This window comes from Neophocaena asiaeorientalis, unplaced genomic scaffold (genome assembly GCF_003031525.2).
Source record: "Neophocaena asiaeorientalis asiaeorientalis breed wild unplaced genomic scaffold, Neophocaena_asiaeorientalis_V1.1 scaffold78, whole genome shotgun sequence".
In the NCBI taxonomy this organism is placed as follows: domain Eukaryota; kingdom Metazoa; phylum Chordata; class Mammalia; order Artiodactyla; family Phocoenidae; genus Neophocaena; species Neophocaena asiaeorientalis.
In genome coordinates, this window is record NW_020175018.1 from 12,508,757 (window position 1) to 12,525,895 (window position 17,139).

The 17,139-nt window shown below is 55.6% G+C and overlaps 3 protein-coding genes across 3 annotated transcripts in view; 2 read left to right on the forward strand and 1 right to left on the reverse strand.

Annotated features, from left to right (window-relative positions):
- STXBP1 (syntaxin binding protein 1) overlaps positions 1-3,081 on the forward strand; it is a 37,280-nt gene extending 34,199 nt beyond the window's left edge. Inside the window, exon 18 of the mRNA XM_024762599.1 lies at positions 1,112-3,081. Coding sequence (XP_024618367.1) covers positions 1,112-1,194 — 83 coding nt within the window. The 3' untranslated portion in view covers positions 1,195-3,081. The remainder of the gene's footprint in view (positions 1-1,111) is intronic.
- A 6,122-nt stretch (positions 3,082-9,203) lies between these two features.
- Positions 9,204-15,197, forward strand: CFAP157 (cilia and flagella associated protein 157). Its single transcript, XM_024762120.1, has 9 exons — positions 9,204-9,376; positions 11,322-11,593; positions 12,250-12,403; positions 12,834-13,101; positions 13,458-13,588; positions 13,788-13,938; positions 14,306-14,472; positions 14,634-14,840; positions 15,146-15,197. The coding sequence occupies exons 1-9, from the start codon at positions 9,204-9,206 to the stop codon at positions 15,195-15,197; spliced, it is 1,575 nt and encodes a 524-aa protein (XP_024617888.1).
- A 198-nt stretch (positions 15,198-15,395) lies between these two features.
- PTRH1 (peptidyl-tRNA hydrolase 1 homolog) lies at positions 15,396-16,890 on the reverse strand. Its single transcript, XM_024762206.1, has 5 exons — positions 16,789-16,890; positions 16,223-16,442; positions 15,859-15,958; positions 15,660-15,709; positions 15,396-15,571 (listed from the first exon to the last, which is right to left on the reverse strand). The coding sequence occupies exons 1-5, from the start codon at positions 16,888-16,890 to the stop codon at positions 15,396-15,398; spliced, it is 648 nt and encodes a 215-aa protein (XP_024617974.1).
- Positions 16,891-17,139: the final 249 nt, after the last annotated feature.

Below are 17,139 nucleotides of genomic sequence, written 5' to 3' on the forward strand. Positions count from 1 at the left end.
CTTCACCAGTGTTCTGGTCTGGACTGACCAGGAAGGCTCCAGGCTGCAGTGCCAGCAGTCACAGGTCAGCTGAGCAAGTAGCGGTCAAAGGCATAGGGACCCTGGTATTTGGAATCACTCCCGACAAGCCAGCCAGAGCCTTCTTTTGCCTGCCCTCAGGGTGGAAAATCTGGCATCCCGTGGTTTCTGGTCCCCTCCTCATGTGAAGGCCCACTCACTTGGCCGCATCTCCAGGGAGGCACATTTTCAAGCACGGGTCTCTTTTGTTCAGTTCTTCTCTCCCACCGGGATCTCTTTCTTTGAAGCCTACTGCCGCATGCATGCAGGCCTCATGCTCACACGCCAGTCACTCCTGTTCTGTTTAAGTCCATGTCCAAACCACACGATCCATGCATCTTTTTTTACTGCACTTACGAGATCTCTCTCTCTCTCCTTATGAAAAAGGACTTCATTTTTTTTTTCTGTTTTCTTTTTGCAGTAGAAGTATATCTAATTCCATTAGCTTAAATTTTTGCAAGCATTTCTAACCTCTTACAATGCGCGGTCTCTGCAAGGTAAGGCCTCAGGTACCCCAGCCCTTCCCCCTTCACACCTGAGGTCCCTCCCACCACGCAGTCCCAGCCAGCGGGCTCCCGGAAGGCAGTGGCTTCCCCCAGGTGCTCTGCCCATCCTCTTCTTCCTCCCTACCTGCACCACTCTTACCACACACAGTCCCCGCTGCTAACCCCTGCCCCATTCCCAGCCTCTTCCCAGGCTGTGTGGTTTGGAACTTCTCTCCCTGGCTTCACCTTGAGTTCAGGAGAGAATTAGAAGTGCAGCTGCCCTGTCCCCTGGCAGATGGCAGCGCTGAGCACTGATGGAGAGGCGGGCTCCTTCCTTGGTACAGCCCGGGACCCTGCCCAAGCCAGAGGGTGTGTTCTGTTTATCCACAGCCCTCACGTGCCTCCCAGGCCTACTGTGACAAGGCCCCAAACCCCAGTCCCCAACCCCTCCCTGCATCTGGGTGGGGGAGGGGGAACAGCTACAGCTCTGGGGATAGAACAGGGCAGGAAAGGGGAAAGTGTTCGAAACCAGAGCTGGCAAGCTCACGGTCTTTTCTGCCTTCCTCCAGGATCCACGCACATTCTCACCCCACAGAAACTGCTGGACACGCTGAAGAAACTGAATAAAACAGACGAAGAAATAAGCAGTTAAAAAATAAGCCACGCCTCCAAAAAACGAACCCTCTCCCCAAAGTGCTCGCAGCCCTGACCACCGCTGACCGCCTCGGTTCCTTTGCTGACCCCCTTCTCCCTCCATCGCCTGCCCCAGCTCTGCACGCCTGGCCGGCACTGTCGCCAGCTGCGTTCTCGTGTTTGGTGATGCCCTCTTCTCGTTTGAAACAAAATAATGCATTGTGTTTTTTTAAAAAAAGAGTACCTTCTAGATGTATCCTGGAGATGTTCGGTGTGAGGGACGTGCTGCTGGAGGGCTTCTGAACTGCTTAGGACGATGAATGGACACCTGCTCCCCGTTGGTCATGATTTTATGACCTTGTACATAAGCCAGCGTGACGTGTGCACATTGCTTGCGTATGGGAAGGTAGATGTTTGGGTGTTTTTAAAAACCCATTTGGGATTGTTCCCGTTCTTGTTGGGAATCACTGAGATGTCCGTTCTTGGAGTATTTTAAACTGAGGATTAATCTGTTATCTTCAGTTCCTACCCCTCAGTGCCAGCTCTCATCCAGATAAGCTTGGAAGTGAAGCTCAGGTGACATCTCGAGAGGTTTGAGCTGGAGTCGACCTCTGCTCTCCCCAGGGGGTTCATTCCCCCCCTCCCCCGTGCTGGAGGTAGGGGCTGGGGGCGTCCACGGGAAGTCAGGCTGGGTGCCTGTCGTGGCTCCCTCCCTGGCCGCTGCCGCAGCGCTGTGATCCTGTTCTGTGGTCTGTCACTGTCCCCAGATGAGTGAGGAGCAAGCTCCCACCGGGGACCTGGGTCCCTTGGAGAAGCAGTCAGACCTGGTCCTTCAGACCAGACGCCATCTTTCCCCAGGCATCACCCCCGACAGAGCTGCTCTCAGCAGGGTCAGCCTGGGTAGAGCTCATGGGACAGGAGCGAACCAGAGCAGAGTGAGTTCCGCAGGCTCCTGGTCAGAGGTCCCTTTCCTGTAGAGCACTGTCTGTGCCCCTGACACTTCAAACCACCTGAAGGGTAGCCCAGTGGATTTATCCAGACCCTGATCCCACTCAGGTTATCCTCCATTTAAGATACTTGCTAATACTTTATTTTGTGTAGTGTGGGGTCATATGTCGTCGTGCTTGTAAGAGAAAACGATCATTTTATTCTCTGTATAAAGACTAAAGACGTAGCTTATAAGGCTTAGCTCTGATGCAGACATTAAAGAAGCAAATGCAGGAAGGACGTCTCGTCGCCCTCAGGACTCAGCAGCTCGTTCTCCGGAAGGGAGCGCACTATTTGTTCTGCTGCTGTTGTGAACTATAATGACAGTGGAAGTCACAAAAATGTCCCGCGCCCACCCCCACCCACCCCCTTAGCCCCTGCAAACCGTGTGTGTATATTACTGTCTTGTGGCATCGTCATTGCAAACGTGCTGTGTGCTAGTTCTCCGCGGCCCTCACTTCCCTTTCAGAATATACTCCTCACCAGCCCCGTTAGATGCATCGTGGCATTCTCTTCTCAAGGCTTTGAAATCTCCCCTTTGCACTCAGATTAGTTTTCAGGTCTGTCTCCCTTCCCCCCCTTACAAGGTCTCATTTCCTTAGGACAGACTGTAGGGACCTGCCTTGGTTTGTTTCTTCTTGTTACTGCTTGTTTTGTCCCCTGCCCTTGACCAAACGATCGATGCTCATGCTTCAGGACCTTGTTTGTCCGACATGTTGGTTTTCCTTTCTCTGTTATTTATATAAAAATAATTTATCAAAAGGATATTTAAAAAAAAAAAGCTAGTCTGTCTTGAAACTCGTTCACCTTGAAATGATCAGAATCTCAGTGTTTGAAAGTATTGAAGCACAAACATGTATCATCTCTGTACTGTTCTGTACTAAAGCACTCGAGTCTAATAAATAAATCAGCGCCCGTTCACGGTGTCCAGGGTGACTCGCGGCCTGGTTTTACTTTGGGGAGCGGAAGGAGAAACGCTTTGTCAGTGGTCCACTGGGGAGGAGCCCAGCCACCGCTGGCTGTGGCTCGGAGCCTTCCGGATCCATTCACTGTTACTTGCATTAGGATCTAGAGCTACCTGGAGTCTGGAGACAATCTATGAAGTGTGTACTACACTGCCTGAGACCAGGCAGTTCTTCCAGAGTCCTGTGTCTCTGTATCTAGAATGTCTCTCTATCGCAGAGACAGCACGGCTCTGTCTTGGCAGGTGGCGCCCCACTCGAGCATTTGGTGCCAGTGCATTTCGGGCACGTGATGAGGTCATTTTATCTGTGTTACTGCTGTCCTCCTCCATTCCTGCCGCCACACCATCTAGCCTTCCGATGAACTTATTTCCAGATCTGAAAAGTGTATCCTGCCGGTCATGAAGCCTGTTGGTGACCTGGAGAGACTGTGATGAGTTTGGTCCCAGTGGGGAGGGGACCCTTAAGTTAGGGTTGGAGTCAGACTGGAAACCTGCTAGAATACTGGGCGCAGGGGTGTGGGGTTCTTTGTAGGATCTTCGTTTCTACCCTTTTGTCCCCAGCCATCCTCATTCAAATTCTAATCTCCCTCATACTGTTAAGAAATCCAACACGTCAGGGCCAGTTGGTGGAAGGTGCGTCTCCACAGCCAGGCTATTGTCTGATGAGACTTGCCTTAAGGGAGGTAATGATGACATTTATTGAGTCCCTGCTCCTTGTCAGGCCCCCTTGTATACCTTGTCTTTTGGGTGGGTGCTCTCCCCATTTTACAGATGAAGGAGCTGAATGGAATTCCCTGGCGGTCCAGTGGTCAGGGCTCCACACTTCCACTGCAGGGGGCATGGGTTTGATCCCTGGTCGGGGAACTAAGATCCCGCGTGTCACAAAGCTCACTCCAGCAGGAAAGCATCAGACTCTCATCTTCTTAAATTAGTAGTTGCCTCACTGGTACCCAGAATGCATTGGAGTGAGATCCAAGATCAGAATTCTTCAATTCTAAATTGTTCTAAACTGAGTTTACATTAAAGCAAAGCCAGTACTGTCTGCTCCTTCTCCCCGGGGCCGTGTGTCCGCGCCAGGCCCACGGTCGTGGCTTGTTAGTCTCTCTAACTGTTCCCGACATCGTTTGACCCGGGGTCTCTGGCGCCTCTTTCCATTCCACCCCCTCACCACCACCACCCAGTGGCAAACAAGCATGGCCCTTTTTATGCTCCTGGAAGAAGTCCTGGTTTTCCTGTAACAGCACAAACGGAGCCTGCAGACCATTCCTCCAAAAAGGCTCCAGTAGTGTTAAATATTCTTGCGTGGGCCGGGTGTTCTGCAGCAAACCAAGGCATAGTAACTGGGCGATCCTGAACCAGGAGAGTCTGTGAGCTGCAGCCAGTCCCTCTGCCTTTCTGGAGTTTCAGGTCTAGGCTGTGGGTCTCAGCCAGACCCTGCTGAGGGGCCTGTACACCCACTCGGTGACCCCAGGCATTCGTTCCTGGGAGGCAGAATGGCGGAGTGACCAGGAGCACAGACCTCGGCATCAGGCCGGCCTGGGTCACATCCACCTGGGCCTCGTTCCACAAGACGGTGATGAGGGACTTGATCCCCTCCTGCGAGTGATGCCCGTGGAGGAACGGTGCTGAGCTGGCCCCACGGTGAGTACGGTAAGCGCTCAGTCAGTGTGGACGGCGTGATTCTGATCCTCAGCCAGGTCTGGGGAAAAAGAGTCAACACACACACTGGAAAAAGAAAACAATCAAATGTCCATCAACTGGAGGATGGATACATTGTTGTGTATTCAGTCAATGACTACTCTTAAGGCAGTTAAAAATGCATGACCTACACATAGCAACGTGAGTAAACCTCAAAAACTTAATGTTGAGTGAACAAGTTACAGAACACATACAGAATGTGTGAGGTTTTTAAACCTCATAAAAAGTACTATAGAATACTTATGGATACCTATGATGTAACTGTGTAAAAACGTGCATGAGAATGGTAAATATACCAAAGTCAGGATATGGCTACCCACGAGGAGAGGATGGTTATTATCGTGTTGCCTTATAGCCCCAATCACACAATGAATCAGTGGCTTAAAAGTGCTTCATGGAATCAAAATCATATAGATAATAATTCTCATTGTAGTTAATGTATATTGAGCACTTATTATGTGCCAGACCTAAGTGTTTTATACGTATCTTGCTGAAGTTTCTCAACAACTCTAGGAGTTAGATGTCATTATTAACCCTACTAACACATGGGGAAACAAAGGCACAAAGACAAAGGAACTTGGCCAAGGTTCCCCTGTTGGTACATGGCAGAGCCTAGATTTAAACAGGGTTGTCTGGGGACTTCCCTAGTGGTCCAGTGGGTAAGTCTCTGTGCTCCCCAGTGCAGGGGGCCTGGGTTCAATCCCTGGCCGGGGAAGTAGATCCCACATGCATGCCGCAATGAAGATCTCACATGCCGCAACTAAGAGCCAGTGCAGCCAAAATAAATAAATAAATGTTAAATGTTAAATGTTGGTAGTTGCTGAAAGTTCTGACCCTCTCATAAACTCAGGTATGTGGAAAGGGGCTTGTTATGAATAGCAAAAGACACTCCTTTCACTCAGGAAATTTCAAGGGTTTTAGGAGCCCTGTGCCAGAAATCCAGGGCAAAAAGTAAATATGTATATATACTTTATTATTACATATTATCATATTATTGTATGTAATACTATATATCACACAGCTGATAATGAAGTACGTCATTGCTCAAATACCACGACTCATTCTTGCAGAGATGTTGTAGATTTTCATAAATGTTTCTGCATCTACTGTATGCCCTTAGAACAATTTCCAGACACTATTGTTTTTAAATTTTTTATTGGAGTGTAGTTTATTTACAATGTGTTAGTTTCAGGTGTATAGCAAAGTGAATCAGCTATTCCTATATGTATGTCCATTCTTTTTTAGATTCTTTTCCCATATAGGATATTACAGAATATTGAGTAGAGTTCCCTGTGCTATACAGTAAGTCCCTATTCGTTATCTATTTTATATATCGTAGTGTGTATATGTTAATCCCAATCTCCTAATTTATCCCTCCCCCCCTTTGCCTTTGGTAACCATAAGTTTGTTTTCTACATCTGGGACTCCTTCTGTTTTGTAAATAAGTTTATTTGTACCTCCAGACACTTTAAATGATTGTTTCTTTCTTAAAAAATAATCTTCACCAATTAAATTGTGGTTTTGCAGGGGGGAGGGTCCATCGAGCTCCTTTACTGTGCCATTCCAAACTCCCACCCAGGCTGCAGGCTGTCTTACTCAGTTAATAGATATTTACTGAGCGTCTACTATGTGCCAGCCTTCACCCTAGGCTCTGGGGATGTAGCCACGAATGAGACTGGGTCCTCGTGAGCTTACACTAGTGGTGGGTGGTATTATATCACACACACACACACACACACACACACACACACCCTGAATGAATGAATCGCTCATGTTGTGTGCTCCATAGAGGTGGGCAAGGCTTCAGGCAGTCTCCCTCGGGGCTGGGCTTCCTCTCTGCAGAACCTCCTAGAGGCGGCAAAGCCCCGAGTCCACGGGCCACTGCCCTGGGCTGACGCTGCAGTCTGCTGGCCTTTGTGCGCCGTACCCACTCCTATCAGAAGACCTGGCTGCTGGAGCGGCTGCCGGACTTTGCGGTCTGGCAGCTCCAGCAGTTCCGGGCCACCAACACCAGTTCCCAAGCAGGACACAGAAGCAGTCATGAGAAAGTGTCCCAGGGGAAGAGGACGAGTCTGGGGTCCCAGAATACGGAGCTTTGGGAAGGCTCTCCAAACAAGCCCCAGAAAGGGATATCCTTGGACCTGGAGCATCTCCTTCCCCACCCCACCATCTGGAAGGCTGGCCTGGAAGCCCTACTGGTCACTCTTGCCATGTGAGTGCAGTGCATTTATAAGCCTGGCCCCGGCGACCCCCAGGGGCGACTCTGGTGCTAACAAAGGAGGGGGTACAGGTCTCAAAGCTGACGCCTTCTGTGGGCTCCAGGCAGCCTGAGGGGGCTGCTGGTCATGCTGTCCCACTGGGCTGGGGACCCAGAGCTAACTCCTGAGATGTGCTTCAGGTAAAAGAAGGAAGAAACCTGAGAGGCGTGACGAGGAAGGGCACTGGGGTGGCACCATGGAGGAGCTTTGCCTGGGCTGGGCTCCTCTGGGGCCCCCCATGCCCTGCTCAGGTGGGGGAAGGGCGGTGTCCAGCCGGAGTTGGGGGCATTGCTTTGGGCTAGAGGGGCAGGCCCCCTGCTGGCCCCAGGTCTCGGGCGCTGGGCCAGGTCAGTCTCTCTCTGGGGCTTCGGTGTCGCCTCGTCTGCAGTCCCAGGACTCGCTGCACTGTTGTGAGTCTGTGCAAAGGCTGAAGCCCATGCACAAGTGTGGCGGCCCTCCCAGGGCTGCCCCAGCCTGCAGGGAACAGATATTCTGGGAAAGACAGACCACCACAGGCTGGGGGTACTGGGATGTTGGAAATCCCAGAGGCTGCTCCACACAGAGCAGGCTGGAGCTTCACCCACCTGCTCCGCTGATGGCAACATCAGCTGCCGCTTATTAAGCGCCTACTGCATCCCTGGGCCAGATCCCCGCACCATGTACTTCACATACAAGGTCACTTTCAGTCCACAACGTGGTCTCCCTATTTTACAGCTCAGTGAGGTCAGGGCCATTGGCCCAAGATGTAAGACGTCTCTTACATGGGATGTGAGAAACAGTACCTGAACTGGAGCCTGCTTTAACCAACCACCGCTGCAGCCTGCCTCACTGCCAAACACCCACCTCCGCGTCTCCCTGCACCCATCCCAAGCATCCCACTGTTTACAAGATCTGGCTGCTCAAACCAACCCCAGCTGCTGAAGTAACACTGAGCTGCCCCTTGTCCAGCCATCCGACTGTTAGGGAGGGGCAGCAGCCATCTCTTGCTCAGTGCTGAGCCTTTGCCGAGCCCTGGGACAACAGGGATAGACAGGACCCGGCCACTGTCCCAGGGAGTGCCTCAGCTCACGAGCGCTGGGTGGACACAGCAGGCATGCAGGCGTGGCTGGCTGGAGATGAGGGCCAGGAGAAGTAGCCTGAAGGGGCCAGAGCCTGGTTGGGGCACATGGCTGCCAGCTAGGGCATCTGCCAACCAGTCACCGACTGCCCTCCTGACCCAGGATGCTGCCACCCCAGACCAAAGCTACAGAACGGGCTTTTGTTTGCCGGGGTCAGCATGGGCGCACTTCCCCTGAGCTTTGTGGAAAATTGAACCAGCCTCTGGACTGGGACATCTTGGGACCCCAGCATGGGAGCCTCTGATAGAAAACATCCAGTTCTTACCATACTGCCTCTCCACCCGGCTTTGGGTGAACTGAGAGAATGATTTTTTTGTTTGTGTTTTGTTTTCTTTGCGGTACGCGGGCCTCTCACTGCTGTGGCCTCTCTCGTTGTGGAGCACAGGCTCAGCGGCCATGGCTCACGGGCCCAGCCGTTCTGCGGCATGTGGGATGTGGGATGTGGGATCTTCCTGGACCGGGGCACGAACCCGTGTCCCCTGCATCGGCAGGCGGACTCTCAACCACTGCGCCACCAGGGAAGCCCTGAAAGAATGATTTTGCTGTGTAGCTGCATCACCAAAGAATGAACAAGCTGGGCTCAGAGGGAGGGGCTTCTTGACCCGGGAGCGGGGTGGGGGTGGGGGGAGCTCTGTAGAAGTCCCTCCCATTTCCAATGGGCACAAAGGGACAGGGTGGTGATTTCTAGGCCTCTTACTCTAATATTCCCATGTCACTTATTTCCACTTGAGGGAAGGCGGGGTCTCCACAAAACAACGTCTTGTGAGCCTGGCGTCCTGATCTCTGAGATGCCATGGCCTGGGACACCCAGGCCTAGGGGCCCTGTGACGCCGTTGGCCTCGGAGCAGGAGGCTGGTCTCTGAAGCCCAGCCTCGCCAGGAAGAGGGAAGGTCCCTTTAAGCCCTGCCTCACATCATCAGCTTGTTGCTATGTATGGGGCCAACTTCCTTAGCAACCACCTGGCCTCTTAAAGGGGCCCTGGAGTAGTGGTTGCCGCACAGCCATGGCTCCCAAAAAGAAGGCAGGCAAGGGGGCCAAGGAACCCGAGATCAAGAAGAAGAAGGGTGGGAAGAAGGATCCCAGCCTGGCCAACAAGCCCATGGAAATGCCCATAAGCGAGGAGATCCGGGAGTTCTACCACATCCAGATCCGCGACCTGGAGGACAGGCTGGCCCGGTGGGTGGGCGGGTAGGGCGGTCCTGATAGGTCAGAGCTGGCCGCTGTGCAGGCTCAGCCAGGGGGTCCTAGACCTATGTTCTGGACTCCCATGGGATGTCCAGATCCCACCCTACCCCAGCCTCAGTTTCCTCCTGGGTAATACTTTGAGGCAAAATGGATTTTCCCGCTCCATCTCAGCCCCCAGAGTTCCGGGGTCTCAGTGCGAGCCCACCCCAGGCAAGCACCACTCCCTCGTGCCTCACCGCTGCCCAGTGGAACCATGCATTTTATAGGATGGCAGAGTTCAATCAGTGGGATGAATTGGAAATGGCAGCCCCCTGGCAGGCACGTGACCACGTGTCCCTCCTTCTGCCTGCCCCCTCCCCCCAGCCTGTGCCATGATTCCCTGATCTGTGGGCCCCACCGGCTTCCCCAGCTGCTAAGCCCACTTGTCCATGCTGGGCCTCAGTTTCCCCAAATGTAAATGAGGAGGGTTGTGAGACATGGGTGGTGGTGGGTGGAGGGGGGATTCTCTAACTCTTCTGAGACACGTTCACTTGCCCACTTTTCTTATTTTTACACTGGTTTCCTCTCAGTTATGATGCACTAGCCCAGTCTCAGGGTGACCCTTAAAAGACACACCCCTTTGGTGACAAGTAGGCAGAGGGTCTTCCCCAGGTGACGTTGCAGATCCTCACAGCTGATGTTGAGACCTTCCTGTGCTGGCGCTCACTGCGTCCTTAAAATGTTCCCACGAGAGAGGCCCTCATGTCATCCCCATTATAGAGGTGGGGAGACTGAGGCTCAGGGAGAGGAAGGCACCCAAAAAAAGAGGCTCCAGAATGTGAACCCTGGCCCCTGACTTCGCCACGCCAGGCTGCCTCCTTGCTCCACAGATCAGGCCGTTCAGCTTTGTACCCTGCACTGCCCTGTGTGCAGTAGCCATACAAAAGATGTTGGTTGTGGGACTTCCCTGGCAGTCCAGTGGTTAGGACTCTGCACTTTCACTGCCGAGGGTGTGTGCTCAATCCCTGGTCAGGGAACTAAGATCCTGCAAGCCACGCAGTGCGGCTTAGAAAGAAAAAACGATGCTGGTTGAGTCAATTGTGAAGTAAAACATCTTTCCAAATAACTTCTATCAATTATTCCATTGGAAACCAAAAAATTGTTTACGTGAGACTCTTAAAAATGCACAAGCTTCCCTCAAGCTGAGACACCAGATGGAATGTACTTGGGAGATGTCTATTGCGTACTTATTATTTGCCAGGCCACCAAAATAGAGATGGAGGAGGTCAGCTCTTGACTTCCCAGTGGGACAAGGGTCAACCTACAGGAGGGCACCAAAGAAAGGGCCACAAATGCTGCTAAGGGCCAATAAGACTCCACTGAGGCGACAACACAGGGGTTCACTCAATGGAGGAGGGTAAGGAAGATCACAGGTGCAAAGGCTTGGGATTGCAAAGTCCAGAAGTATTAAGGAGGGCGCAGAGCCAGCAGCAAGCATTATGGTTGAGAGCCTCAACTTTGGGGTCAGACTGACTTGGGTTCAAGTTCTGGTTTTGCCCTTTACTAACTCAGAGATGCTTCATCCCTCTGCGCCTCAGTTTCTTCACCTGTGAAATGGGTATAATCATCATAGTACCTACCTCCTTATAGGCTGTTGTGGATTCAACAAACACAGAGTACCTACTGCGTACCAGGCACTGTCCTCGGTGTTGGGGACACAGCTGTGAATGTAACAGACAGAGGCTCCGCCCTCACAGACCTTACATTCTAGTGATGTAATGAACGTAAAGTGCTGAGCACAGGCATTGGCTTGGTCGCAAGCGTTGATCAGGGGGCACAGTGGGAGATGAGGCTGGAACCTCAAATGCCCTGATATGGGAGGGTCCAGGGAGCAGCCTAGCTGCGTGGAGGCCTGGCTTGTCCAGCTTCCTGGACCTCTGCCCCGCACCTGCCTCAGGTACCAGCAGAAGTGGGATGAGCTGGCTGTGCAGGAGAAGCTGTTTCGCCAGGAGTTTGAGCAGCTGGCCAACAACAAGAAGGAGATCGTGGCCTTCCTCAAGCGCACGCTTAACCAGCGGGTGGATGAGATCACCAACCTCAACGAGCAGCTCCAAAGCCTGCAGCTGGCCAAGGAGATGGAGAAGGACGCCTTCGAGGCACAGCTAGCCCAGGTGCGCCACGAGTTCCAGGAGACCAAGGACCAGCTCACCACTGAGAACATCATCCTTGGTGAGGGGCACTGGCCGGCGAGCCTGGGGGCACACGCCACGGGGGTGGGGAATCCAAGGCTCTGCTTCTTTGGTCTCTAACCCTAGCTCTCCCACGGACTATCTTTGTGACCTTGGGCTAGCACTTCTCTCTGACCCTGTTTTCTCACCTGGGAAATGGGGATAATACGTCTACCTTGAGTAACAACAGCTACGTGCTGCTTCCCACGTGTATCCTCCGTGGTAATTGTCCAAGCAATCCTGAGGCAGGAAATCCCTTCACCACCGGCCACTTTGTAGGTGAGGAAGCACTTCAAGGGGGTGTGTCTTGCCCAGGGTCACCCAGCTGGCAAGGGTGGTTGTGAGTTTCAATGACAGCATGAGTGCCTGATCCAGAGAAGGTGTTCAAATTCAGTGACTGTTGTCACTGTCACTTTCATGAGACGGGAGTAGAGTGTCAAGGGAGGCTCCTTGAACCCCAGGCTTTATAAGACTAGTGGAGGAGAAGAGCGTTCCAGACTAAGCCATAAAGGTGGGCAGGACCATGCATGGCATGTGTGGGGACAGGGGACTGGCCCTACTGGATCGGCAAGTTTAGGGGCATCATTGCTCAAGACCCCCGGGACCCTGCCCTCCCGAGGTGGCCCCTCACCAGGCCTGTGCCCTGCGGTGGGGCAGGGGGGAAGCTGGCAGCCCTGGAGGAGTTCCGGCTGCAGAAAGAGGAGCTCATGGAGAAGTTCATGTTGCTGGAGGACCAGCTGCGGAAGCAGGAGAACGAACACAAGGACTACGTGCACGCCCTGGAGAAGAAGTCGGCGCTGGATGCGGACAGGTGGGCAGGCCGGTGCCGGGCCTTACCGGGGCCAAGCAGCCCGGTCCGCAGACCGCTGACAGCCCTGGCTGCTAACTGGGGAGCTGCACTAGCTCCTTGACGCCCCGACCTGCTGCCGCTCACAACCCTGGCTGATTTACGGTGGAGGGAAGAAACGGTTCCCAGTTCTCACGCCCGTGTGGAAGAATCCCTGGACTTCCTTTTGCCACCTTTTGTGACTTAACTTCTATTTATTTAATAATTAATAATATTTACATTGATCAAGTTCAAAATGGTACAAACGGTCTACAGTAAAAAGCCTCCTGCCTGTGGCCCTGTCCCCTCCTGGGGGAGAGGATGTAGAGATCTAGGCGCTCTGGGGACCCCCGCGTAGGCAGGAGGTGCCTGTACCCACTCTGCCCGACGCCCTCACTCCCGCCCCTCCTGTTAGATTGAAGAAGGAGATCATCCAGCGCGTGAATGTGGTGGCCACTGAGTTCCGCAAAGTGGCCATGAGCCAGATGGGGGACACGACCAAGCGGGCCATCATGGAGAACAACACCATGACCCTGCAGCTGGCCAAGATAGCCCGCCAAGGCATGCAGCTGCTGCAGGAGAACGAGCAGCTCAGGGGCGACCAGGACAACCTGTGCAGACAGCTGGCGCTGCTGGAGAACTCCCAGAAGGTCATGGCCAGGCACAGCAGAGGCCACCAGAAGGTGTGCCCTCCAGGCCCGCATCGTGGGGGTGGTTGGCACGGAGAGCAGGAAGGAACCCTAGGGGCCCTGTCCTCAGGGCAAATACAGCCCCTCAGGGGTGGACCCCAGGGGCCAAATCTTGAGGGAGGTAGCTGTGAGGCGATGGGGCCCTTCTTGTGCGGGCTCTGGCCCCATCTCTGGTTTGTATTTGGTTTAAAGCCCCCATAACTGGTTGAAGTCGAACCCAACCCCGGGGACCCAGCTGCTATCTAGAGAGGGTGCCGGGCTCCCAGGGCCTCGGCGGGCCTCTCCGGGGGAGCAGGGCTGGCTGAGGGCCTGTGGTGGGCCCAGGGCACGGCCACCTGCCCACACTGCAGATCATTCTCATGCTGACGGAGAAGTGCCGCGAGCAGCAGCAGGGCACGGCAGAGGCCAAGCAGCTGCGTCTCCTGCTGAGCCAGCTGGAGCAGAGCCTCACGCAGCTGCAGAAGGACAACCAAGCACTGAGGTGCGGCCCGCAGAAGGGCAGGCGGCGGGAGCAGGTGGGAACCCCTCCCTTTGTGGCCACGTGACACGGGCCAGCGACTCCCCCTCTCTAGAGGGGCCCTGAGGCTTCATCTGTCAAACAGGCTGAGGCCCGGGGCTGGCCGAGGGCCCCTCACCCTAGAATGGGGAGGAGGCTGACTTGTCCTGGTCCCGGGGCCCAGGAGCCAGAGAGAACAGCTGAACCTGCAGTTGGAGCGTCAGCAGGCCGAGGGGCAGCGGCTACAGCAGGAGCTGGCCGAAGAGCAGAAGGTTCGGGCGAGCCTGGAGACAGCCCTGGCCCAGGCCACCACCTTCCTACAGGACATTGTGCAGGTGAACAGGAAGTGGGTGAAAGTGGGGGGCGGGAGATGGAGCCAAGGACAGAAACTGCTCGGAGATAACTGGGCCATCGGAGGTGGCCAGGCCAGGCGCCCCGCCTATTCCCTGTGAGATTCCTGGCAAGTCTGTCCTTTTCTGATTCTGCACTTTAAAGACCCCTTCAAGGTCTCAAAGGAGCTGGATGGAGTCCTCTGAGGCCCTGGAAGGCCTCGGGTCTCAGTCTTCCCATTTGGAGAATGGGTATCCCACCACAGCCAGGGAACACTGAGGAAACAGGCACTGCGGTTGGAGTTTCCCAGAGGTGGGTGCTGGGGCCACGAAGGGCCTGACCTCGTGGGCCCGCCCGCACCCCTACCGGCAGATGCAGCCCGACAAGGAGGATGGTGACTTCGATGTAGTGTTGCAGCTGCAGTGCAAGGAGATGCTGAAGCACCTGCTGGTCATGCTCAGCTCGGCCATGGTCCTGAGTCCCCAGATGGCTGTGTCCCCCCGCCGGGAGAGCCAGTCCTGTGGCCCACCAAAGGAGCGGTGAGTGACCCTGTGTGACCTCAGAGGAAGGAGCTACGGGACTTGTCCAAGGGCTGTCCTCAGCTGAGCCTGGGCCCGAAACCTGGCTCACCAGAGCCTGTCTGAATCTCAGCTTCCTCACCTATGAAACGGAGGTGATGACACCAGCCCTCTCCCCACAGGCGGTACAGCACCCAGCCACTCAAGACAGGGCCTCTGCTGCAGCAGCTGTCCAGCGTCACGCCCTACCAGCTAGGGGACCTGGGCCTGGTGCCTCGACGGATCCACATCCCACCCAACCCTGAGGACCTCAGGCTGCTCTCACATACCACCCGTGTGGGAAACTTATGGGCACACAGCAGCCCTGAGGTGAGGGTGCCAGGGTCCCTGGGGACAGCAGGATGGCAGCCAGCCCTGGGTGCAGATCATGGCTCTGCCACGCTGCAGCTGTGTGGCCCTGGGGAGGTGGCTGGACCTCTCTAAGCCTCCATTTCCTCATCTGTAAAATGGACTGAAGAAAGGTGTGGCAAACCCTCAGTGGGCTAAGACATGCCCACACATCCCCTGGGAGGGGGGCTTGGTGGGTCCTGTGGTCCCCTCCTCCGCCGGCAGGGGAGAGGTGGGAATCCCCCGAGTAGGCCTCAGCTTCCAAGCTGGCATCTTTATTCTTACAGATCCATACCTCCGGTTCTCCAAAAAGGTTCAAAAAGTTTAGTCTTCCTAAAGTTTCCCTACTTTCTAAGTAGGACACAGAGAGAAGACCAACCTCCTATCCCCCAAATGGACTGTTCCGGCCGCAGTTCCCGCTTCCGTCCACAGGCAGCCTGGGGCAGCCCAGAGAAGAGTTATATAAAAAACAGATACCACAGGTTGGCGTGGCACCTCTGTGGACGTGGCTGGGTGTGTGGGCACGACAGTCAGGCAAGCAGCCAGGTCCACTGGTGTCAGGGGCTGGACGACGGCCTCTGGCTTCGCTCACGGACGTGGTCCAGGAGCAGATCGGTGGCGCTCAGCAATGGAGGCAGCAGCTCCTGCTCAGCAGGGGCGAAGTAGCCCAGCACGTAGCCCCGCACTGTGTCCGGGTGGGTCGGGCGCCCGATGCCCACCCGCAGCCGTGGCACTGCCTGTGGGCGAGCCAGAGGGGCCCAGGGAGCTTTGGTGAGGAGTGTCGGGGGCCCTGCGCCGGCCCACCCGACCCAGTGCAGGACTCATGTTAGAGTCGAGGCAGCTAATACAGGAACGGACTCCACTGCGGCCCCTTCAAGGGATACGAGAGGAGCAGTTAGTGCTTCCTTGGGTCAGCACCCTTCACCCCATCCCCTGCCGAGACTGGGGTCGGCACCCCTATCCCACTCCAGCTGGGAGGCCAGCTTCCCTATCCCCACCCTGACCAGCTCAGGGCCTCACCTGGCACTTCCTCCCAACTTCAGAGCCAGTTTCCCCAGCGGCTTATGGAGCTCATCGTGCACCAGGCAGACCTCCTCAGCAGTCAGTCCAAACAGCTCCGCTTGCACAGGGAAACGGTGGCCCTGGTTACCGCTGATCTGCCCAGGGGGGTTGTCCCGACTCAATGCTCCCATGAGGAGGGGCCGCAATTAACCCCACTTCATGTATGAAGAAGCTGAGACTCTCACAATCACCCAAGGCCAGGCAGCAACTGGAGCTCAACAGGCACCTGGAGCTCCAGGTGAACTGATCTGCCGCAGCCCAGAATCCCCTCGCTGGCCCCTGCGCCCTCCCGGGCGGCCCACCCCTGGGGCCCTCAACTTACTGGCCCGGGCCACGCTGCGCCCGTTGACGTTCATGAGCCGCCATGGCCGGAGAAGGGCCAGCTGGGCATCCCCGAGCCAGGCCAGGGCGAGGTCGGCGGCACAGCGCCGGTCGCGCGCCCAGCTCTCCGCCACACGTAGCCGCCGCGCCAGCTGCCCCAGCACCGCCATGCCCACGCTGTGCCGCGTGCCGGGCAGTCCAGGGTTCCCCAGGCCGGCCACCTGCGGGCGACACCGGGGAAACTGAGGCCCGACAACTCTCCCCATCCGCCTTCTCACAGCGCCCTCCGGGACCCAAAGCAGAGGAAGGTAAACGGAAAACTGGGCCAGAGTGGATTAGGGGTAGGAAGAGGAGCCCAAGAAACCCCGGAGACTCCAGAAGGCCGAGTGGAAACGGGCGCCCCCGGGGTGGACGGGCAGGGCACCCCAGTGCAGGAGCGGAACTCCTGGAAGTTTGGAGCCCATCCGAGCATGGGACCCATTTCTGATAATAAAACTATGACAAGGAACTGGGGCGGGGGGGCCTTTGCCCAGGAGACAATGGCTACCCTACGCTGCCGTCCCTCACTCCACTAAGCCACCGCTTCCCCGGGAGCCGGGGTTCCAAAACGCACCAACTCATGGCCCGACCCAACCACAGCCCTGCGCGCGAGAGACCAAACAGCCCCATGCGGCCCCAATTCGTGGCCCAGACCCCGGCCCCTGACGTCAGCCAGCCCTCGGCCAATCGCGGCCGCCATCTATCCAGGGGCGGCCATTAGCGTCCAATCCGGGGCGGGCCACGCGGCCGCCATGTTTCTGAGGGGCGGAAGTGGCGGGGCCGGGCGCCCCCGCGAGTTGTCCGGGACCGCGCCACCGAGTCCTAGGGGTTTGTCGTGGGGTTCGCGGAGTGCTTGTTTGACCTCCGGATTGGGAGGAG